The 19,936-nt window shown below is 52.6% G+C and overlaps 2 protein-coding genes across 2 annotated transcripts in view; one reads left to right on the forward strand and one right to left on the reverse strand.

The window, feature by feature from the left end:
• The first annotated feature begins 1,739 nt into the window (after positions 1-1,739).
• PRRC2A (proline-rich coiled-coil 2A) lies at positions 1,740-17,116 on the forward strand. The gene is made up of 30 exons (XM_011944699.1): positions 1,740-1,954; positions 2,779-2,956; positions 3,308-3,407; positions 3,496-3,568; positions 4,218-4,361; positions 4,507-4,658; positions 4,839-4,918; positions 5,067-5,209; positions 5,813-5,903; positions 6,019-6,229; positions 6,794-7,268; positions 8,489-8,679; positions 8,885-9,182; positions 9,957-10,167; positions 10,499-12,361; positions 12,741-13,009; positions 13,220-13,350; positions 13,593-13,722; positions 13,830-13,915; positions 14,110-14,334; positions 14,489-14,629; positions 14,751-14,822; positions 14,939-15,106; positions 15,319-15,401; positions 15,559-15,769; positions 15,860-15,958; positions 16,083-16,295; positions 16,392-16,486; positions 16,584-16,674; positions 16,796-17,116. Exons 1-30 carry the CDS (start codon positions 1,843-1,845, stop codon positions 16,934-16,936), a joined length of 6,477 nt encoding a protein of 2,158 aa, XP_011800089.1. The 5' UTR covers positions 1,740-1,842; the 3' UTR covers positions 16,937-17,116.
• Positions 17,117-18,342: 1,226 nt separating this feature from the next.
• BAG6 (BCL2-associated athanogene 6) overlaps positions 18,343-19,936 on the reverse strand; it is a 13,740-nt gene continuing 12,146 nt past the window's right edge. The window contains exons 21-24 of the mRNA XM_011944698.1: positions 19,704-19,934; positions 19,515-19,622; positions 18,812-18,958; positions 18,343-18,536 (exon numbers count right to left, since the gene is read on the reverse strand). Coding sequence (XP_011800088.1) covers positions 18,441-18,536; positions 18,812-18,958; positions 19,515-19,622; positions 19,704-19,934 — 582 coding nt within the window. The 3' untranslated portion in view covers positions 18,343-18,440. The remainder of the gene's footprint in view (positions 18,537-18,811; positions 18,959-19,514; positions 19,623-19,703; positions 19,935-19,936) is intronic.

Consider the following 19,936-nt stretch of genomic DNA (forward strand, 5'->3'; position numbering starts at 1 on the left):
GCTGCCATTAGCCGCCGCCATTTTGTCCTCCTGCTGCCGGGCCTGCCTGCCCCTCCCCCACCGGTACCTCTACTCCGGGACCTGCACCTCTGGCCGTTCATTTGGGATCCATAGTGTGCCCTTACCCACCCACTGTCTTGGCTTCAGGGGGTGACCCCTGCGCCTGGGCCCGTAATTCCCTACCCTCCGCTGCGTTCTTGGCTTCTCACCCCCATCTGTGGGCCCCCTCCCCAGCTGCCGCCCCGGGGTGGGCCGCGCCTGATGGTTCTCTGGGACGGGCGCTTTTCCTCCATATTGGACCCCCTCCTATCACCCAACGCTGTGTTCCCCCTCTCTGGATGCCTCTCTTCGTGTCGAGCCACTCCCACTCTAGAACCCTGCTTTTTATCCAGCATCTTTGCTTTCTGTATTGCTCGGTCGCCCTATGTCTGCTTTTTCATTTTTCTTATTCCTCGTCTCCTTTCTCCCACTACCCCGTTTTTCTTCTCGGGCCTCTCCCCCTTACTTAGTTGTCTGCATCCTTTTTTTGCCATACCTGTTTCCATATATTTTCCACCTGCTTTCATGTGGTGGAATTTTCTGTTATTTTCTGTTAGCTTTGGTCTGCTCACTCCATGATTCTTTTATTCCTTTTCCCTTCATATATTTATTTTCACAGATTGGCCTCCTTAGACACCTACGAAGCAACATCCATGTCATCTCTAGCTTGTCATAAAGTTCTTTCTCCCCAATTTTGGCTTTCATTCTGGGCCTGTCTGGATTTCCCTGCTTTCTTCCCCGCTATTTCTCATCTCTTTACACTGTTCCCATCCATAAACGAATACCTGGTCACTCTGGAACGGACTGAGAGACCTGTCGTCTGGCTTGCTTAGGGAGCTGGAGGTATCAAGGAAAGAAACACTGGTGACGGACCTTTTTAGTGAGGATAGGAAAACGAAGATGGCTCTGGCCTTGGCCCTGTGTTTTCTGGCCCATGGTTGCAGGGTGCTAGGTGGCTCCATAATGCTTTTTCTCTGTTCTTCATATGGTAAGACAGTATTTCATCTGGAGGCGATTTTTTGCAGGAGCCAATACAGGAGCAAGTTTAGAAAAAGATGGGATATTTCAAATACTTGGGGTTCCTATAGCCTGGGAGTATGTAGAGCCCCAGTTGTTCTATGAGGATTTCTCTGGTATCAACCCCCATTCCGGCTGAGCAAGCTCATAAAATCCTTAAACTCCCAGCATACCTTCCTGCAAACCTTCCCAGATGGAGACGAGGCTGTTGGGCAGGGAGCCTGGGGTACAGGGCCCTGGGGACATGATTAGGGAGCTGGTGTCCAATAAATAGGGAATCTAAAGCGTTGTTTCTTCTTCTATGATGGAATTGTGTGCTTCTTTTTTAGTTTTCTCTTGCTTGAATTTGTTTGCCCTGTTGTAAGCCTCTGAAGCGATTTTGGTGGAGAGAGAAGAGATTACTACTTGTAGGGAATGCAAAGGCTGCTACCCTTTGTAGACAGGCACAAAGGGCAGAGTGTTTATACTAGGAGGATACTGGATTTTTACTTAGATTTCGTTGACAGAGGTGTCTGGGGGAAAGGAGGGAACATGGCATTTGAGCTGTGAGGGAGCTAAGTAGATCATGGTCGCTTGAAAAGAGTGGGCAGTTTACAGAGTGGAGGAAAAGACACCAGGGGACCTCATATCTGAGTCCCTAATGACAATGCATGGGAGTTTTTAAGCTTCTATTATGGTCTGACCAGGAAACAGAGACTGAGACACTTGCTGTCTGGCCCACAGGCTCCGGCACGTTTTGGGGGAGGTGCCTGCAGGACCCAACATACTCAATGAGCTTCCAGCGCAATGTCCGATCGCTCGGGGCCGACTGCCAAGGGAAAGGATGGAAAGAAGTATTCCTCGCTCAACCTGTTTGATACGTATAAGGGCAAGTCCTTAGAGATCCAGAAACCCGCTGGTGAGGGTCCTGCAAAGATGCTTCTGATGGTTGGAAGCTAGGCGTGCATGGGGCATATGTTTTAGAGCTCTTTAAAGGGAAGTGGCTGTAGTAGAAATGCCAAAAGACTAGAGGAGACTTCCCAACTTTACATTGGGTCCTTTAAAGGGGGTATGGGCTCTGGGTGAACACCAGTTACCCTCCTACAAAGGCGTGTCTGTGGTTCCCTGTCTTTGGACACGTAAGAATTGGAGGCAAAGAAATGTGGATTTGGGAGACTTTGAGGCCAGCTTGCTCCTTGCAGGCTTATGATCAACCAATCTCACATAGAAGCATTGGATGTTACATATCTCAGCCTTGATAGGGATTTCAGAGATTTTTTTTTTTTTTTTTTTTTTTGAGACCAAGTTTCACTCTTGTTGCCCAGGCTGGAGTGCAATGGTATGATCTTGACTTACCACAACCTCCGCCTCCTGAGTTCAAGCAATTCTCCTGCCTCAGCCTCCCGAGTAGCTGGGATTATAGGCATGCGCCACCACACCCGGCTAATTTTGTATTTTTAGTAGAGGCAGGGTTTCTCCATTTTGGTCAGGCTGGTCTTGAACTCCCGAGCTCAGGTGATCTGCCTGCCTTGGCCTGCCAAAGTGCTGGGATTACAAGAGTGAGCCACCACAACTGGCCTGATTTCAGAGATTATTAAGGGCAGGGGAAGGAATCCCTTCTGAGAGAAGTTTGGAGGAAGTGGGTAATAAGATATTCAAGATGTATAAATGTGGCCCAGGATAGGAGGCCATCAGATCTCCCATATGAGGCATTTTTGACCCTCTCTCCATCTTTTTCTCCAGTTGCCCCTCGCCATGGCCTGCAGAGTCTCGGGAAAGTTGCCATTGCCCGGCGTATGCCACCTCCAGCCAACCTTCCAAGCCTGAAAGCTGAGAACAAAGGCAACGACCCCAATGTCTCACTAGTGCCGAAAGACGGAACAGGATGGGCAAGCAAACAGGAGCAGTCCGACCCCAAGAGGTAGACAGAGGCTTGGGGGACCTAGAGTGATGGATATTTTAACTTGAACTTCAGGGAGTGTTGGGGCTTGGTTTAGCCCAGCCATGTATGAGCCAGAGACAAAGGAAGAAGTCCCTTTCTTACCTATTGCAGGTTTCTTGTTAAATGGCTAAGGAGTGGTACCTTTAGCTTTTTGTCTTGGAGAGAAAGCATGAAGAAACAGACAACAGCCTGCAAAGGATGACAAAATTATTTTGTCCTTATATTTATAAATGGCAGCAATGGGCATGATTTCAGTCCTGAGTCTCCACCAGTTGGAGATGTCAGGGAGGCATCTCAGGCCTGAGTAACCTTCCCATTCTATCCCCTCAGTTCCGATGCCTCAACCGCTCAGCCGCCGGAATCGCAGCCACTGCCGGCTTCACAGACGCCTGCCTCCAACCAGCCGAAACGACCCCCAGCAGCCCCAGAGGTACCTGGAGAACTGGAGGGGTAGGGGGAAGAATGGCTCATAGCTGTCCCACCCACATCATTTATCATCTCTCTGAACACTTCCCCAGAACACTCCTTTGGTTCCAAGCGGGGTAAAGTCCTGGGCACAAGCCAGCGTCACCCATGGAGCACATGGAGATGGTGAGTGCAGCACTTAATTGGGGAGCTGTGTTTGGGCACCATGGGATGCATGAGCCCTGCACTGTATTTTCAGCCAAGTGACCTTGGTCCTCTTTGGCTAAATCAAGAACCGCCCATAATTCAGTTTCATGGAGACACATGAGCAAGTTTAAGTCTCAGTCTTATATGATGGAATGTAGTGGTCCCAGAACTGACCTTCTTGGAGAATAAGCAGTTATTTTCTAGGGGGATGAGTTTGAAGGCAGGAAACCTGATAGTCTGGTACCTGTCAGAACCTTCCACTTTTTTTTTGGAAATGGAGTCTAACTCTGTCACCCAGGCTGGTGTGCAGTGGCGCAATCTTGGCTCACTGCAACCTCCGCCTCCTGGGTTCAAGTGATTTTCCTGCCTCAGCCTCCGGGGTAGCTGGGATTACAGGCACGTGCCAACAGGCCCAGCTAATTTTTTTTGTATTTTTAGTAGAGATGGGGTTTCACCATGTTGGCCGGGATGGTCTCGATCTCTTGACCTCGTGATCCACCTGTCTCAGCCTCCCACAGTGCTGGGATTACAGGCGTGAGCCACCATGCCCAGTCAGAGCCTTCCACTTTTATAGCATGTTCTCAGTAAATAAACTTCTGCCTCCTGTTCTGTATCACCATCCTAATAGGTGGAAGGGCATCAAGCCTACTGTCGCGATTCTCTCGAGAGGAATTTCCGACCCTGCAGGCGGCTGGCGACCAGGACAAGGCTGCCAAGGAAAGGGAGTCTGCCGAACAGTCGTCTGGGCCCGGACCAAGCCTCCGCCCCCAAAGTGAGTGGCTGCCTTTTGGCCAAGACATAATCTATTCCATCTCAGAGCTAAGTGCTAGCTTATTCACCTTCTTCCCCATCACTTTCAGCTATGTTCACTTGCCCTCCAATCATTGATGCCTCTCTCTACCTTCTCCAAAATATAGATTCTACAACTTGGAGGGACGGAGGTGGGCGTGGCCCTGATGAACTGGAGGGCCCGGACTCCAAACTTCATCATGGTCATGATCCCCGGGGGGCGCTGCAACCTTCAGGCCCACCCCAGTTCCCTCCCTACCGCGGAATGATGCCGCCCTTCGTGAGTCTCGGTGTCTTGTCTTGGAGCGATTACGCTGGAAGCTGGAGAGCTAGGACTCAGGACATAGTCTTTGACCTATGAGATAGAAGGGAGGGTGGGAGGATGATTGACAGCAGGCTTAAGGAGCTAGATGGGTGTATGACTGTCCCTCTGAGCAGCTACTGTTGGACCGTTTTACAGATGTATCCCCCATATCTCCCGTTCCCTCCGCCCTATGGACCCCAGGGGCCTTACCGATACCCCACTCCTGATGGGCCCAGGTGAGCAATCCAGGTCTGGGTTTGTGGCTGGGGGGAGGGGAAGCTTATTGGGGGAGGAGATGGTTTTCTAGCCAAGAGACTCAGTCTAGGATCAGTCTTGTATGTGGTTATACAATATGCCATCTTTCGTTTTCTTTTCTGTGTACAGCCGTTTTCCCCGTGTGGCGGGCCCCCGAGGCTCGGGGCCACCAATGCGTCTAGTAGAGCCTGTGGGTCGTCCCTCTATTCTCAAAGAAGATAATCTCAAAGAGTTTGATCAGTTGGATCAGGAGAATGATGATGGTTGGGCAGGTAAGTGGATGTTAAGGGTCAAGAATTTGGATCTTGAAAGGCAAAACCTAATGAGGGAAAAAAGAATACAGGGTTATGTGGGTGAAAGGCAGACATTGAAGTGTAGGGAAGGCTAGGCCCAGTGGCTCACATCTGTAATCCCAGTGCTTTGGGAGTGTTAGGTGAGAGGATCACTTGAAGCCAGGAGTTCAAGACCAGCCTGGGCAACATAGCAAGACCCCCACCTCTACAAAAAAAAATCTTATTTTAATTAGTTGACTGTGGACTCTGCATTTGTGGTCCCAGCTACTGTGGAGGTTGAGGTGGGAGGATCAGTTGAGCCCAGGAGTTGGAGGTCACAGTGATCTACGATCATGCCATTGAACTCCAGCCTGGGCAACAGAGCGAGACTTTACCTCTTAAAAGGAAAAAAGAAAAAGGGTAGGGGAGGATGGATGGGGAATACCAAGTGCTGGCAAAGTGGAGAGAGGAATAAGACTTCATTGGTGGATCTAGACTTCAGAGGGAAGGGTGCTGGCATTGGTAGTCAATCATAGTTCCAGACTACCTTCTGAGATTGGAGGACAGAATGCTTGGGTTACTAATACTCATATTTCCCCTCAGGGGCCCATGAAGAGGTTGACTACACTGAAAAGCTCAAGTTCAGCGATGAGGAAGATGGGCGAGACTCTGATGAGGAGGGAGCTGAGGGCCAGTGAGTTAGGGCCATCAGGGGAGAGGAGGAGGGGGTCTTTGTGTTTTGGTAATATTCTCTTAGAGGAATATATTAGTTGCAGCTGATTTTAATTGTACTGTTGCTCTGCTCACAGCAAGGATTCCCAATCAGCATCTGGTGAGGAACGGCCCACTGAAGCAGATGGCAAAAAGGGCAACTCCCCCAACAGCGAACCGCCCCCTCCTAAGACGGCCTGGGCAGAAACCTCTCGGCCTCCAGAGACAGAGCCAGGACCTCCTGCCCCAAAGCCTCCCCTACCTCACCGGGGCCCCGCCGGGAACTGGGGCCCCCCTGGGGACTACCCAGTGAGTGTCTACAATAAGGGATTGAGAGGGTCAGCTGTGGGAAGTCAGTGTCAGCTGAGTAATGGAAGCAGTTGTGATGTAGAGGAAGAGGGTGCTAAAAATGGACTGTGTGAAGTGCCAGGCTGCAGAACATCCTGGAAAGCTTGGAAATATCTTTGGTGATAGCGGAGTCTGGGTAAGAAGTGAGAAACTGGGATGCTAATGAGGAAAGAAGAACAGGGAGGCCTGGGTATTTGGGTTTCTGAAGGAGAGAGAGAACAGAAAAAAAGACTAGGGTGGCTAGATAGTTGGATCTGGTAGTGTGCATCTGTAGTCCAAGCTACTCAGCAGGCTGAAACAGAAGGATCACTTGAGCCCAGGAGTTCAAGATCAGCCGGGGCCACATAGCAAGACCTGGTCTCAGACAAGACCAGGATAATGAATTTGTCACCACCCAGAGAGATCAACGCCAAAGCATGGGTCCTTACATCCTGCAAGTAGCAACAGTTGATTGGTCTGTGGAAGAGATGGTAGAAAGCATAGTAACTGATACCCCTGGCCCTGCTGGGTCTTGCCAATTGACAGGATCGTGGGGGTCCTCCCTGCAAGCCCGCAGCACCTGAAGATGAGGACGAGGCATGGCGGCAGCGACGAAAGCAGTCATCATCTGAGATTTCCCTGGCAGTGGAGCGGGCCCGGCGACGGCGAGAAGAAGAGGAGCGGCGCATGCAGGAAGAGCGCCGGGCAGCCTGTGCTGAGAAGCTCAAGCGACTCGATGAAAAGTTTGGGGCACCTGACAAGCGGCTCAAAGCAGAGCCTGCTGCCCCACCTGCTGCCCCTTCTACCCCAGCTCCACCACCTGCAGTCCCTAAAGAACTCCCTGCACCTCTGGCTCCACCTCCGGCATCAGCCCCAACACCAGAGAAAGAACCTGAAGAGCCAGCACAGGCCCCTCCTGCCCAATCTACTCCCACTCCAGGTGTGGCTGCAGCTCCCACTCTGGTGAGTGGTGGTGGCAGTACCAGTAGCACCAGCAGTGGCAGCTTCGAAGCCAGCCCAGGTATGGAGATGGGGATAGGTACTACCAGATGTCAGATCACTGCTTCAAGGTGCTTAAAGGTGCAGGGTGGTAAGGCTGGGGACAAGTGAAGTAGAAGGCAGTTGTTTTGGTTTATTGGTTATCAGTGATAGTATCCTGTCATCTGTGTATCTGAAGAAGGGAAGATTCTGTCTGAAATCCTAGGTTGTAGTCTAATACCATTTCTTGGCAGAGTACTGTAGCTCACGCCTGTAATCCCAATACTTTGGGAGGCTTGGGATGGAGGATCGCTTGAGCCTAGGGAGTTTGAAACCAGCCTGGGCCACAAAACAAGACCCTATCGGCCAGGCATGGTGGTTCACGCCTGTAATCCCAGCACTTTGGGAGGCTGAGGCGGGCAGATCACGAGGTCAGTAGTTCAAGACCAGCCTGGCCAACGTAGTGAAACCCGTCTCTACTAAAAATACAAAAATTAGCCAAGTGTGGTGGCACGTGCCTGTAGTCCCAGCTACTTGGGAGGCTGAGGCAGGAGAATCACTTGAACCCAGGAGGCAGAGGTTGCTGTGAGCCGAGACCATGCCATTGCACTCCAGCCTAGGTGACAGAGCAAGACTCTGTCTCAAAAAAAAAAAAAACTGTCTCATAAGAAATATATCAATAAAAACCCTAGTCCGGGCACGGTGGCTCTAGCCTGTAATCCCAGCACTTTGGGAGGCCGAGACGGGCGGATCACAAGGTCAGGAGATCGAGACCATCCTGGCTAACACGGTGAAACCCCGTCTCTACTAAAAAATACGAAAAACTAGCCGGGCGTGGTGGCGGGTGCCTGTAGTCCCAGCTACTCGGGAGGCTGAGGCAGGAGAATGGCGTAAACCCAGGAGGCGGAGCTTGCAGTGAGCCGAGATCGCGCCACTGCACTCTAGCCTGGGCGACAGAGCGAGACTCTGTCTCAAAAAAAAATAAAAATAAAAAAAATAAAAACCCATTTCCTGTAGGCCAAGACTGAAGAAAGTACTGTTATTCTGATGATTTCATAGAAAGCTATGCCACCACCATAGGCTCATGAGAGGCCATAAAGTGTTTTAATGGGTCTTAAATGGGAGGGACTTCAATAGAATAGATGTTGAATAGCGTACCTCAGTCTTAAGGGAGCTAGAGATGAGACCTGATATTCTTGGAGTGTTCATGGACTGTCTGTTGTTGAACTAGATCACTCTGTTGTGTTTTTTTTTTCGATGCAGTGGAACCACAGTTGCCCTCAAAAGAGGGTCCTGAACCGCCAGAAGAGGTTCCTCCTCCTACCACACCCCCAGCTCCAAAGGTGGAACCCAAGGGTGATGGGATTGGTCCCACCCGCCAGCCCCCTAGTCAGGGCTTGGGCTACCCCAAATATCAGAAGTCGTTGCCTCCTCGTTTCCAGCGGCAGCAGCAGGTAAAATCAAGTTATTTACTCTCTGAGGGCTGCTTTTCTTCCTGGCTTCAGTACCTAATTCTCTTCATAAGTTACCTTCTGGGTCCCTTTGCTTCTTTGCCCAGTTGTCTCCATTGTCACCGCAATTTCCCCTAGTCCAAGTTTTTTCTTTGCTGATTCCTTTGTCCGTGTGTGCTTTGAGCCTCTCTCATCTTGTCTTTCCTAGGAGCAGCTCCTGAAGCAACAGCAGCAGCAGCAGTGGCAGCAGCATCAACAGGGCTCTGCCCCTCCTACCCCAGTGCCCCCATCACCACCACAACCTGTGACCCTGGGGGCTGTGCCAGCTCCGCAGGCTCCGCCCCCACCCCCCAAGGCCCTGTACCCAGGTGCTCTGGGCCGGCCCCCACCCATGCCCCCAATGAACTTTGATCCCCGATGGATGATGATTCCTCCTTATGTGGACCCCCGGCTCCTCCAGGGTCGGCCCCCTCTAGACTTCTACCCTCCTGGCGTGCATCCCTCTGGTAAAGGGGCATGGGAGAAGGAGTGGGAAACAGGAAAATCCCCTCAGTCTTAGGAATTGGGTATTAGGGTCTTAACTGTGACACTGGTATGATGGGTGTTACCCGTCATAGTGAAGAGGGAAGGGCATATGCTTAGCACTGCTGAGATAGGTGTGTTGCAAAAATGGGCTTAGTTAAGAGATAAGCAGTGGTTGGCCAGGCATGGTGGTTCACGCCTGTAATGTCAGCACTTAGGGAGGCCAAGGCGGGCAGATGACCTGAGTGCAGGAGTTCGAGACCACCCTGGCTAACGTGGTGGAACCCTGTTTCCACTAAAAATAAAAAAAATATAGCCGGGCATGGTGACACTCGCCTGTAGTCCCAGCTCCTCGGGAGACTGAGGCAGGAGAATCGCTTGAACGCAGGAGGTGGAGGTTGCAGTGAGCTGAGATTGTGCCATCACACTCCAGCTTAGGCAACGAGAGTGAAACTCCATCTCAAAAATAAAGGAATGAATAACAAAACTCCATCTCAAAAACGAACGAACGAATGAATGAATGAAAGGAAAGAAGGAGTGGTCCTTCATTTGCTAGGATTTATTTGGGGTGGGTTGATTCTCTTGTAGCGGAGCTGAGTGGATAATCTTGTTATACAAGAGCAGGCAAGGCCCATACCTACTGGGAACGAGATGGATGAGCTGACTTGACAGGGAGGACTAGATTGGACAGATGCTTTTTGGGCTGGAGGGCCTGTGACATGAGTAGGATTATTTTTCTTTGTCTTTGGTTTCTTCAGGCCTAGTTCCCCGAGAGCGCTCAGACAGTGGGGGCTCAAGCTCAGAGCCATTTGACCGTCATGCACCTGCTATGTTACGGGAACGGGGCACTCCACCGGTGGATCCAAAGTTGGCCTGGGTAGGAGATGTCTTCACCGCCACACCCACTGACCCCCGCCCACTGACCTCACCACTGCGCCAGGCTGCAGATGAGGATGACAAGGGGATGAGGTGAGTCTTGGTCATGAGAAATGGGTGAGTTCATAGTGAAAGGATCTAGGCCTGAAAGAAAGGTACTTTGGGTTAGCGGTAGGGATAGGGATGAACAGGAAAGGAGAGGCTATCTGCAGTAGCTCATCCCTGTAATCCCAGCATTTTGGGAGGCTGAGGCAAGAAGATTGCTTGAGCCCAGAAGTACGAGATCAGCCTGGGCAACTAGATGCCATCTCTGCCAAAACAAACAGAAAAACAGTAAAAGAGTCTAGGTCATAATAAAGTGTTCTTTTCCCACCTAGTTCTGGTTTTCCTGAGATACTTCTTTCCATTCTTTCTGTCTCTTCAGGAGCGAGACTCCTCCAGTACCTCCCCCACCACCCTATCTGGCCAGTTATCCAGGCTTTCCTGAGAATGGAGCCCCTGGGCCCCCAATCTCTCGCTTTCCTCTGGAGGAACCAGCTCCCCCAGGGCCCCGTCCTCTCCCCTGGCCCCCAGGCAGTGATGAAGGGGCCAAGATACAAACTCCACCTCCCAAGAAGGAGCCCCCTAAGGAGGAGACTGCACAGCTGACAGGGCCAGAAGCAGGCCGAAAGGCTGCCCGCGGAGTCGGAAGTGGAGGCCACGGTCCCCCACCACCCCGCAGAGAGAGTCGCACGGAGACCCGCTGGGGCCCTCGTCCAGGCAGCAGTCGTCGTGGAATCCCTCCAGAGGAGCCAGGGGCCCCACCCCGCCGGGCTGGGCCTATAAAGAAACCTCCACCACCTACAAAAGTTGAAGAGCTGCCTCCCAAGCCTCTCGAACAGGGGGATGAAACCCCCAAAGCCCCAAAGCCAGACCCACTCAAGATAGCCAAGGGGAAGCTTGGGGGCCCCAAGGAGACCCCACCCAATGGGAATCTTTCCCCTGCCCCAAGGCTTAGGAGGGACTATTCCTATGAAAGAGTGGGTCCTACCTCTTGCCGGGGTCGGGGCCGAGGCGAGTATTTTGCCAGAGGGAGGGGTTTTCGGGGGACCTATGGGGGACGGGGGCGGGGAGCCCGAAGCCGGGAATTCCGCAGTTACCGAGAGTTTCGAGGAGATGATGGGCGTGGAGGTGGAACAGGGGGACCAAACCACCCTCCTGCTCCCCGAGGCCGCACTGCCAGCGAGACACGGAGCGAGGGTTCGGAGTATGAGGAAATCCCCAAGCGGCGCCGGCAGCGGGGCTCGGAAACAGGCAGTGAGACCCATGAGAGTGATCTGGCTCCCTCAGACAAGGAGGCCCCCCCACCCAAGGAGGGCACACTCACCCAGGTCCCTCTTGCTCCCCAACCGCCAGGAGCCCCACCTTCGCCAGCCCCAGCCCGCTTTACTGCCCGGGGTGGGCGCGTCTTCACTCCCAGAGGGGTGCCATCTCGCCGGGGCCGAGGAGGAGGGAGGCCCCCTCCTCAAGTTTGCCCTGGCTGGAGCCCTCCAGCCAAGTCTCTGGCTCCCAAGAAACCTCCCACAGGCCCGTTGCCACCAAGTAAGGAGCCTTTGAAAGAGAAGTTGATCCCAGGGCCTCTGTCCCCCGTGGCGCGCGGAGGCAGCAGTGGAGGCAGCAACGTGGGCATGGAAGACGGGGAGCGACCCCGAAGGAGGCGACATGGGAGGGCTCAGCAGCAGGATAAACCACCTCGTTTCCGGAGGCTGAAACAGGAACGGGAAAATGCCGCAAGGGGGTCTGAGAGCAAGCCCTCCTTAACCCTTCCAGCCTCCACTCCTGGACCTGAGGAGGCCCTCACAACAGTCACAGTGGCCCCACCACCTCGCCGGGCAGCTGCCAAGTCTCCTGATTTGTCAAACCAGAACTCAGACCAAGCCAATGAGGAATGGGAGACTGCATCAGAGAGCAGTGACTTCGCCAGTGAGCGCCGAGGGGACAAAGAGGCACCCCCAGCAGCACTGCTAACACCCAAGGCTGTGGGAACTCCTGGGGGAGGTGGAGGTGGAGCTGTGCCAGGTATTTCAGCCATGTCCCGCGGAGATCTGAGCCAGAGAGCCAAGGATTTGAGTAAACGGAGCTTCTCAAGTCAGCGGCCAGGCATGGAACGGCAGAACCGGCGCCCTGGCCCAGGGGGCAAGGCTGGCAGCAGTGGCGGCAGCAGTGGAGGAGGCAGTGGAGGTCCTGGAGGAAGGACCGGGCCAGGACGAGGAGACAAGAGGAGCTGGCCCTCTCCCAAGAACCGAAGGTGGGTAGGGACAAACTTAAATTTATTGTGGTTTAAAAATTGGAGGAGGGGGAAAAAACCTGAGGGAAAGATAGGGTGCAGTGGAGGTTGTGGCCTGAGGGGCCATGGACTCTAGAATTAGTAAGATTTCCGTGTCTGGCTAAGGCAACTGGAAAGCAGTTGGTAGGGTGATGGAGTCAAGAACAGCCACGTATATATTTATACCTGGTTCTTTGCTTTCTACTCTGTACCCCTGTACACATAGGAGCCCTTAGAAGGACTCAGAAACACCTGGACTTTAATAAGGAAGAGAATAGGTTGTAAGCAGAAGTTGGGAAACAACTTGTGGGAAAAAGTAACGATTTAGTGGATACTGGAGCTAATGCTCTGTTTTCTCCAGTCGTCCTCCAGAGGAGCGTCCCCCGGGGCTTCCCCTGCCTCCTCCACCTCCCAGCAGTTCTGCTGTCTTCCGCCTGGACCAAGTTATCCACAGCAACCCTGCTGGCATCCAACAGGCTCTGGCCCAGCTTAGTAGCCGTCAAGGGAGTGTAACTGCACCAGGGGGGCACCCAAGGCACAAGCCTGGACCTCCCCAAACCCCTCAGGGCCCCTCTCCTAGGCCCCCAACCCGGTATGAGCCCCAGAGGGTCAACAACGGCCTCAGTTCTGGTAAGCTGGAGGGGTTATGGGTGGGAATATCTCCATCCCCAGAAAAGATAAAGTGCTGGAGGGAGCGGGTGGAGAACCTGGCCTGGGGCCCTGCTGCTGGGTGGGTTTCTGCAGGGAGCAAGGGTAGAAGGATTGGGAGATGGAGTAGGGAGGAAAAGTTAGGGTCAGTGGCAGAGCCAGGCAGATGCTGACGCTTTTTCTCTTCCCCAGACCCCCACTTTGAGGATCCGGGGCCAATGGTGAGAGTGGTGGGTGGGACTCCTCGGGATTCTGCCCGGGTTAGTCCCTTTCCCGCTAAACGTCGGGAGCGGCCTCCCAGAAAACCAGAGCTGCTACAGGAGGTAAAGGATGGCTTTGAGATTGCTTCGCTGCACTCTTACTCGTGAAGATTCTTGTTATGTTTTCTCCGTTCTCTTTCCTGTTTCTCACTGTGTTTTTACTCCAGAATTCTCAGTATTAGTCTTTCATGTGTCTCCCTTGTTGCCTCACACCACACACTGTGTCACCCCACTCTGTCCTGGCTTCCTGTAATTCCCAGTTCCCACCCAATTCATGTTTTGCCTGTGGCCTTTCTCATCCGTAGGAATCTTTGCCGCCACCTCATAGTTCTGGATTCTTGGGCTCTAAGCCTGAGGGCCCAGGCCCTCAGGCAGAGTCTAGAGATACAGGCACAGAGGCCCTGACCCCTCACATCTGGAACCGTTTACATACTGGTGAGTAAAACTGAGTGAAGGGACTATGATAGAAGGGTTAAGAATGAGATGGGCTTCTGAACATCATCTCCTCTCACTTGTCTTCTGGTTGGTGCTCCCTTCTCCAGCCACTAGCCGAAAGAGTTATCGGCCCAGCTCCATGGAGCCTTGGATGGAGCCCCTGAGTCCTTTCGAGGATGTGGCTGGCACAGAGGTGAGTGAGGGTGGGAGGGTGTGTCTGAGCTAGGACTTCTTTGAGCACTGGCCATACTCCCCCACTTGCTCTGGGTTGAGTCTGGAGCTGTTCTCTCACTTGGTTGTCCCTTCTGCAGTTTATCTGTGTGCATCAGTCAGCTATTGGGGTGCTTTCTACCCTGACTTAACTAACTCCTTCTCCACTCCTCTCAGATGAGTCAGTCTGACAGTGGGGTGGACCTGAGTGGGGATTCTCAGGTGTCATCAGGTCCCTGCAGCCAGCGAAGTTCCCCTGATGGAGGACTCAAGGGGGCAGCAGAGGGACCCCCCAAGAGGTCTGGAGGCCCCTCACCCCTGAATGCTGTTCCTTGTGAGGGTACACCTGGCTCTGAACCTCCTAGGAGACCGCCACCTGCCCCCCACGATGGGGACAGAAAGGTAAAAGACTGAAAAAGGACAAGGGGAATGTTTCCAGGAATCTGACTTCGGCCCTACCTTTTTCTGCCTTTTCCCTCTGTGTGTGTGTGCTGGGCATTCCAATTTGGATTTCCCTTCCCCTCCCCCGACCCACTTTACTATGTGCCCAATCCAGGAGCTGCCCCGGGAGCAGCCTCTGCCCCCTGGCCCCATTGGCACAGAACGATCACAGCGTACAGACCGAGGCACAGAGCCTGGCCCCATTCGGCCATCCCATCTACCTGGTCCCCCAGTCCAGTTTGACACTAGTGACAAGGTCTGTGTGGGCTGGATATGGGTGTCCTGAGTTGGGTCGAGAGAAGGGAAGGACTAAAGGTGGGACATAGAGGACGCATGTCTGTCATGGGACAATGTCTCCTGCCTTGTTGTGATCACAGGACTCAGACTTACGCCTAGTGGTAGGAGACAGCTTGAAAGCAGAGAAGGAGCTAACAGCATCAGTCACTGAGGTAAGTGGGAGTAAGAATTTGGTGGAAAGGCCCAAGATTTCCGGAGAAGATTGCTGGGAGTGACCAGGGCATCCAGGATGCCAGACATCCCTCTCCACAAGGCCTCTCCTTCCCAGGCCATTCCTGTATCACGAGACTGGGAGCTGCTTCCCAGTGCTGCTGCCTCTGCTGAGCCACAATCCAAGAACCTGGGTTCTGGGCACTGTGGCCCAGAGCCCAGCTCCTCAGGCCAGCGTCTGTATCCTGAGGTCTTCTATGGCAGTGCTGGGCCTTCCAGTTCTCAGGTAGGCCCCGCTTCCCATTGCATGACCCCTTCAGTAAATAATCATTTTTTTCTGCCTGGTATGTATTTATAATCAAGCCTTTCTATGTTGTAGAGTTGTGAAATACCACTTTGTCACATGATTTTTCTCCCTACATTCTGCTGCTATGGGTGGGATGGTGATCTTTTCTTGACCACAAATACTAAAGATGTTTCAACCCTGCTTTTCTGCAGATCTCTGGGGGAGCCATGGACTCTCAGTTACATCCAAACAGTGGAGGCTTCCGCCCTGGGACACCCTCACTGCACCCTTACAGGTAAGACTCGATACCTGTGGACCACAGAAGTACTTGGAGATGTGTTTCACGGGAGAGAGAAGGGGAAGACACAGTTCTAGGGTACCAGAAGCTAGTGGACTTAAGGCATTGCTAGGACTGGCTTCTAACAGCTTTTCTCCCCACAATTTCTTTCCAGATCACAGCCCCTATACCTACCCCCCGGCCCAGCCCCTCCCTCGGCACTGCTCTCTGGGGTAGCTCTCAAGGGCCAGTTTCTGGATTTCTCCACACTGCAAGCTGCAGAGCTGGGGAAGTTGCCGGCTGGAGGAGTTCTCTACCCTCCACCTTCCATCCTCTACTCTCCAGCTTTCTGTCCCAGTCCTTTGCCTGACACATCGTTGCTTCAGGTAAGAGGGGGGCAGGTGTTAGATATTGGGGGATAGGGTGGGGAGAACGATTTTGGAGGGGTTGATGTATTTCTTCCCACTTCCCAACAGGTACGCCAGGATCTGCCATCCCCTTCGGATTTTTATTCTACTCCTCTGCAGCCTGGTGGCCAAAGTGGCTTTCTCCCTTCAGGGGCTCCTGCCCAGCAGGTATGTTGTATCTTCCCACTTCCCCTTCATTTGATTTCTCTGTCCAATCACTGGCTTTGATTTTCCCTGGTTTTCTGACATTCCTCCCTGCCCCCAACATGCACACCCAAATTTCTTGTTACAGATGCTTCTACCCATGGTAGACTCACAGCTGCCTGTGGTGAACTTTGGCTCCCTGCCGCCAGCACCACCTCCTGCCCCACCTCCCCTTTCTCTGTTACCTGTGGGCCCTGCTCTGCAGCCCCCAAGCCTGGCTGTGCGGCCCCCACCTGCTCCTGCTACTCGGGTGCTGCCTTCACCTGCCAGGCCCTTCCCTGCTAGCTTGGGGCGAGCAGAGGTAAGGTACAGCAACTGAGGGGCTAGGGAGTGTCAAGATTTAGGAGTAGGGATTCTGTATTTCAAGGCAGGGAGCTCATGATTTTTTTTCCCTCAGCTGCATCCAGTGGAACTAAAGCCGTTCCAGGATTATCAAAAACTGAGCAGCAATCTTGGGGGACCTGGGTCATCACGGACTCCCCCAACTGGAAGGTGAAAGGCAATAGGGATGTGGACTTTCCAAGTGCTTCCTTACTTTGGGACCAGGGTCTGGATCCTAGGCGTGCCTTAGATGCCCTTCTTCTCTTAGGTCCTTCTCTGGCCTCAATTCCCGTCTCAAGGCCACGCCTTCCACCTACAGTGGAGTCTTCCGCACCCAGCGCATCGACCTTTACCAGCAGGTGAAGGAGAAAACCCTGTGGCCCCAGCTCTAAACTGGAGTTGCCACCTGATTTTCTGTCCTTCCATCCCATCCCTGACCTCCCACTATGACTCACTCTTTAACACATACGTGTCCTCTAGGCCTCCCCACCAGATGCCCTGCGCTGGATACCTAAGCCTTGGGAGCGAACAGGGCCGCCTTCTCGAGAAGGGCCCTCCAGACGGGCAGAGGAGCCTGGGTCCCGAGGGGACAAGGAGCCTGGGTTGCCCCCACCCCGCTGAGGGAGTTCCTCTTGCCCCCTACCCCCGGGGCTTGTATATAGATTATAAATATATAAGGGGGAAAGGGGTGGGGGGGAGGGGTTGTGGGGCTGGGGCCTCACTTCCCCTCCTTCCCCTTCCCCTGGTCCCTGTCCCTGGGGCTGTTTGTTAAAAAAGAGTAATAAAAGGATTTAAAAAAAAGTTCTACAGTGATTTGGGGGATGGATTGTTTGCATTGTCTTAAAAGCATGGTGCTTAGTGATCTGTAGTTTCAGGGAAATACTCGTTACATTCCAGAGAGCTGTTGAAACTAAAAACGTGACCATCATATTGGATCTTTAAATTTTTGTGAGTCAGGAATTTGGGCTGAGCTCAGCTGGATAAATCTGCTTTTTTGTGCCAGTGAGGTCAACTGGTCTGCAGCTGACACTTGGGCTGGTCCCAATATGGCTCCCTTTGCGTATCTGGGGCCTTGGTGAGACATCTGTAACATTACTGGATTATCAACCAGCGTCTTCACATGGACTGCAGCAGACCTGTCTGTGAGCTCATGTTCCAAGAGGTCTAGGTGGAATCTGCTAAGCTTATGTGATGTTTAACTAGCCAAGGTAGGGGATGGGGGGGTGAGAACGGACATCAACTGCATCTCAAAAGAGACTAGCAAATTTGCAGCCATAGGACTTTGATCCTTTATGAACTAGGGAAATCTCTGTTAAAGGCTTCAATGTTGGAGCACATTTAAGGGGCTCTTTGAATTGGATAGACCAATTGCAGCACTGTCAAACTAAGTGGGATTTCACATGGTAACATTGCATGCTAGTTATGCTAAGACTACAGGTAGGTCTGCAGCTGCTTAGAAACTTTGATGACAGCCGGGCATGGTGGTTCAAGCCTGTAATCCCAGCACGTTGGGAGGCCGAGACGGGCGGATCACGAGGTCAGGAGATCGAGACCATCCTGGCTAACATGGTGAAACCCCGTCTCTACTAAAAAATACAAAAAACTAGCCGGGCGAGGTGGCGGCGCCTGTAATCTCAGCTACTCGGGAGGCTGAGGCAGGAGAATGGCGGGAGCAAGGTGGAGCTTGCAGTGAGCTGAGATCCAGCCACTGCACTCCAGCCTGGGCGACAGAGCGAGACTCCGTCTCAAAAAAAAAAAAAAAAAGAAACTGATGACTAATTTGAGAGCTCTGTCCTAGCATGCACCTGGAATATGCTCTCAACTCAAAATACAGGTCCTTTATTTACATACAAAGTGCTTTTGCGCAAAAAAACAAAAAACTGGTTTGTACAATTCAGCATGCTAGGTGAACAAAACGGTGTCCATATGCTCACAAGATACTACAAGCTTTCTGGTACTCCAAGGAAGTATTTAAAAAACAAGTTCACACAAGATTAAGGGACTCACACTACTTAACGGAGACAATGTAGAGAGAAAGCAGCCAGAAAAATCCGACTTTTATTTCTTAAATACTGTGAAGGGGGGGAAACGGTCCCCTGATGAGGAAGGGCCATAGAGCAAAGAGCTAAGGATCATCAGCAAAGGCCCGGTGGGCATTGGGGAAGCGCTGGGGACTGTAGTTGGGGTCTTCCTGCAGTCGTTTTTGTATATCGGACCGGAGCTAAAGAGAAAAAGCAAGCAGGTTGGAGAAACACTGGCCAAGTCCCTATGATCCAGCAAGCAAACAAGGCCATCCCTCAGAAGCTAACATTTCCCCCACCAAGCACACTGTCAAAGAGCCCAGGGTGGCATTGTCAAGCCTTCCCAGATGCCAAAGGGGGAAACGAATGGTAGCACCAGGGTGACCAGTTCATCGTTGAAGGGATCCAGGGAAGAGGGACCCTAGCCCAACCCCTCCCACTAGACCATCCCTATTCTGCTTCAAGGTGGGGGCACCTGCTGCCTGTAGCTCTCCTGAACCTCTGGTGCCTCCAGGTCCCGGCTCAGGCTCTCGGGGCTCGTCAGGGGCCGAGCTCCGGCTGCCTTAGCTGCCCGGCTCACAGCCTCTGAGAGAAGCAGCTGGGGGCCCTCACCCTGCATTGTCTGGGGGACAGGGGGTTGGGAGGGAAAAGAGGATCAATGTCAGATCCAGTGCCACCATCCGGCTCACCCTTTCCATGAGTCAACCACTCCACTGAGTCTCCATGCTAGTGGAGAGAGGGTAAGTAGAGTCCAGGATGTGGTTTTTACAGCAGAAATGCCTTCCTAATTCCCCTTGGCTCTAGCCAAAACCAAAGTGAATGTGCTTGAACGTGCTCTTCAAAACGAGAGGCAGAAGGGATCAAACCATCTGGGATTCAAGAGCTAGATAATTCACAAGAGGAAACCCACCTTAAAGGAAAATGGGATCTAAGCACATGGGGATTAGGCAGCTGAGGAACTAATACAGGACCTGCTAGCAAACAGACTAAGGTCAAGTCCTGTATGGTTATGCAACAACCAAGAGCAAGTCTGAATCCCAGAAAGGTTTCCTCATTAAATGAGAGGAGGGGAGGGGAGACTAAATAACAAGAGCTCCTACCATCTCTAAATAGTTTAATTCCAGGCATGACGGGGAAACCTGGATAGAGAGAGAGGCTTAGGGAAGAGGAAAACCAACCTTGCGTCTCTTGGCAGGCATACCACTGAGGTAGGCATCACTCAGAGGGGGCTGCGGTTTCACCTTCCGCTGGCTCTGAATGTCCTGCTGGATAATAGGCACCCATTCCTAGGGAGGAAAAGATGAGAACGTAGTAATGCCCTTGACTTTCAGTTGCCTTGACACACTGGATTACTTCCTGACACTTACTGGGGGGACTGCAGCTGCCCAAGGTTCTGTCTCAGCTGAAGCTCCATCCTGTTCATCCCGGGAGCCCCCCTCAGGAGCAGGAGGTGGACCTCGGGACATGGCCTCTTCCGCTGTTGTTCCAGGGGCTGGGGAAGCATTCTCCCGCTGGGTGTCAAATGGTGGGAAGAGCCAGGCTTCAGAATTTTTAGCCTCCAAACTTTTTTTTTTTTTTTTTTTTTTTGGAAATGGAGTCT

Source organism: Colobus angolensis, unplaced genomic scaffold, assembly GCF_000951035.1.
Source record: "Colobus angolensis palliatus isolate OR3802 unplaced genomic scaffold, Cang.pa_1.0 Scaffold236, whole genome shotgun sequence".
In the NCBI taxonomy this organism is placed as follows: domain Eukaryota; kingdom Metazoa; phylum Chordata; class Mammalia; order Primates; family Cercopithecidae; genus Colobus; species Colobus angolensis.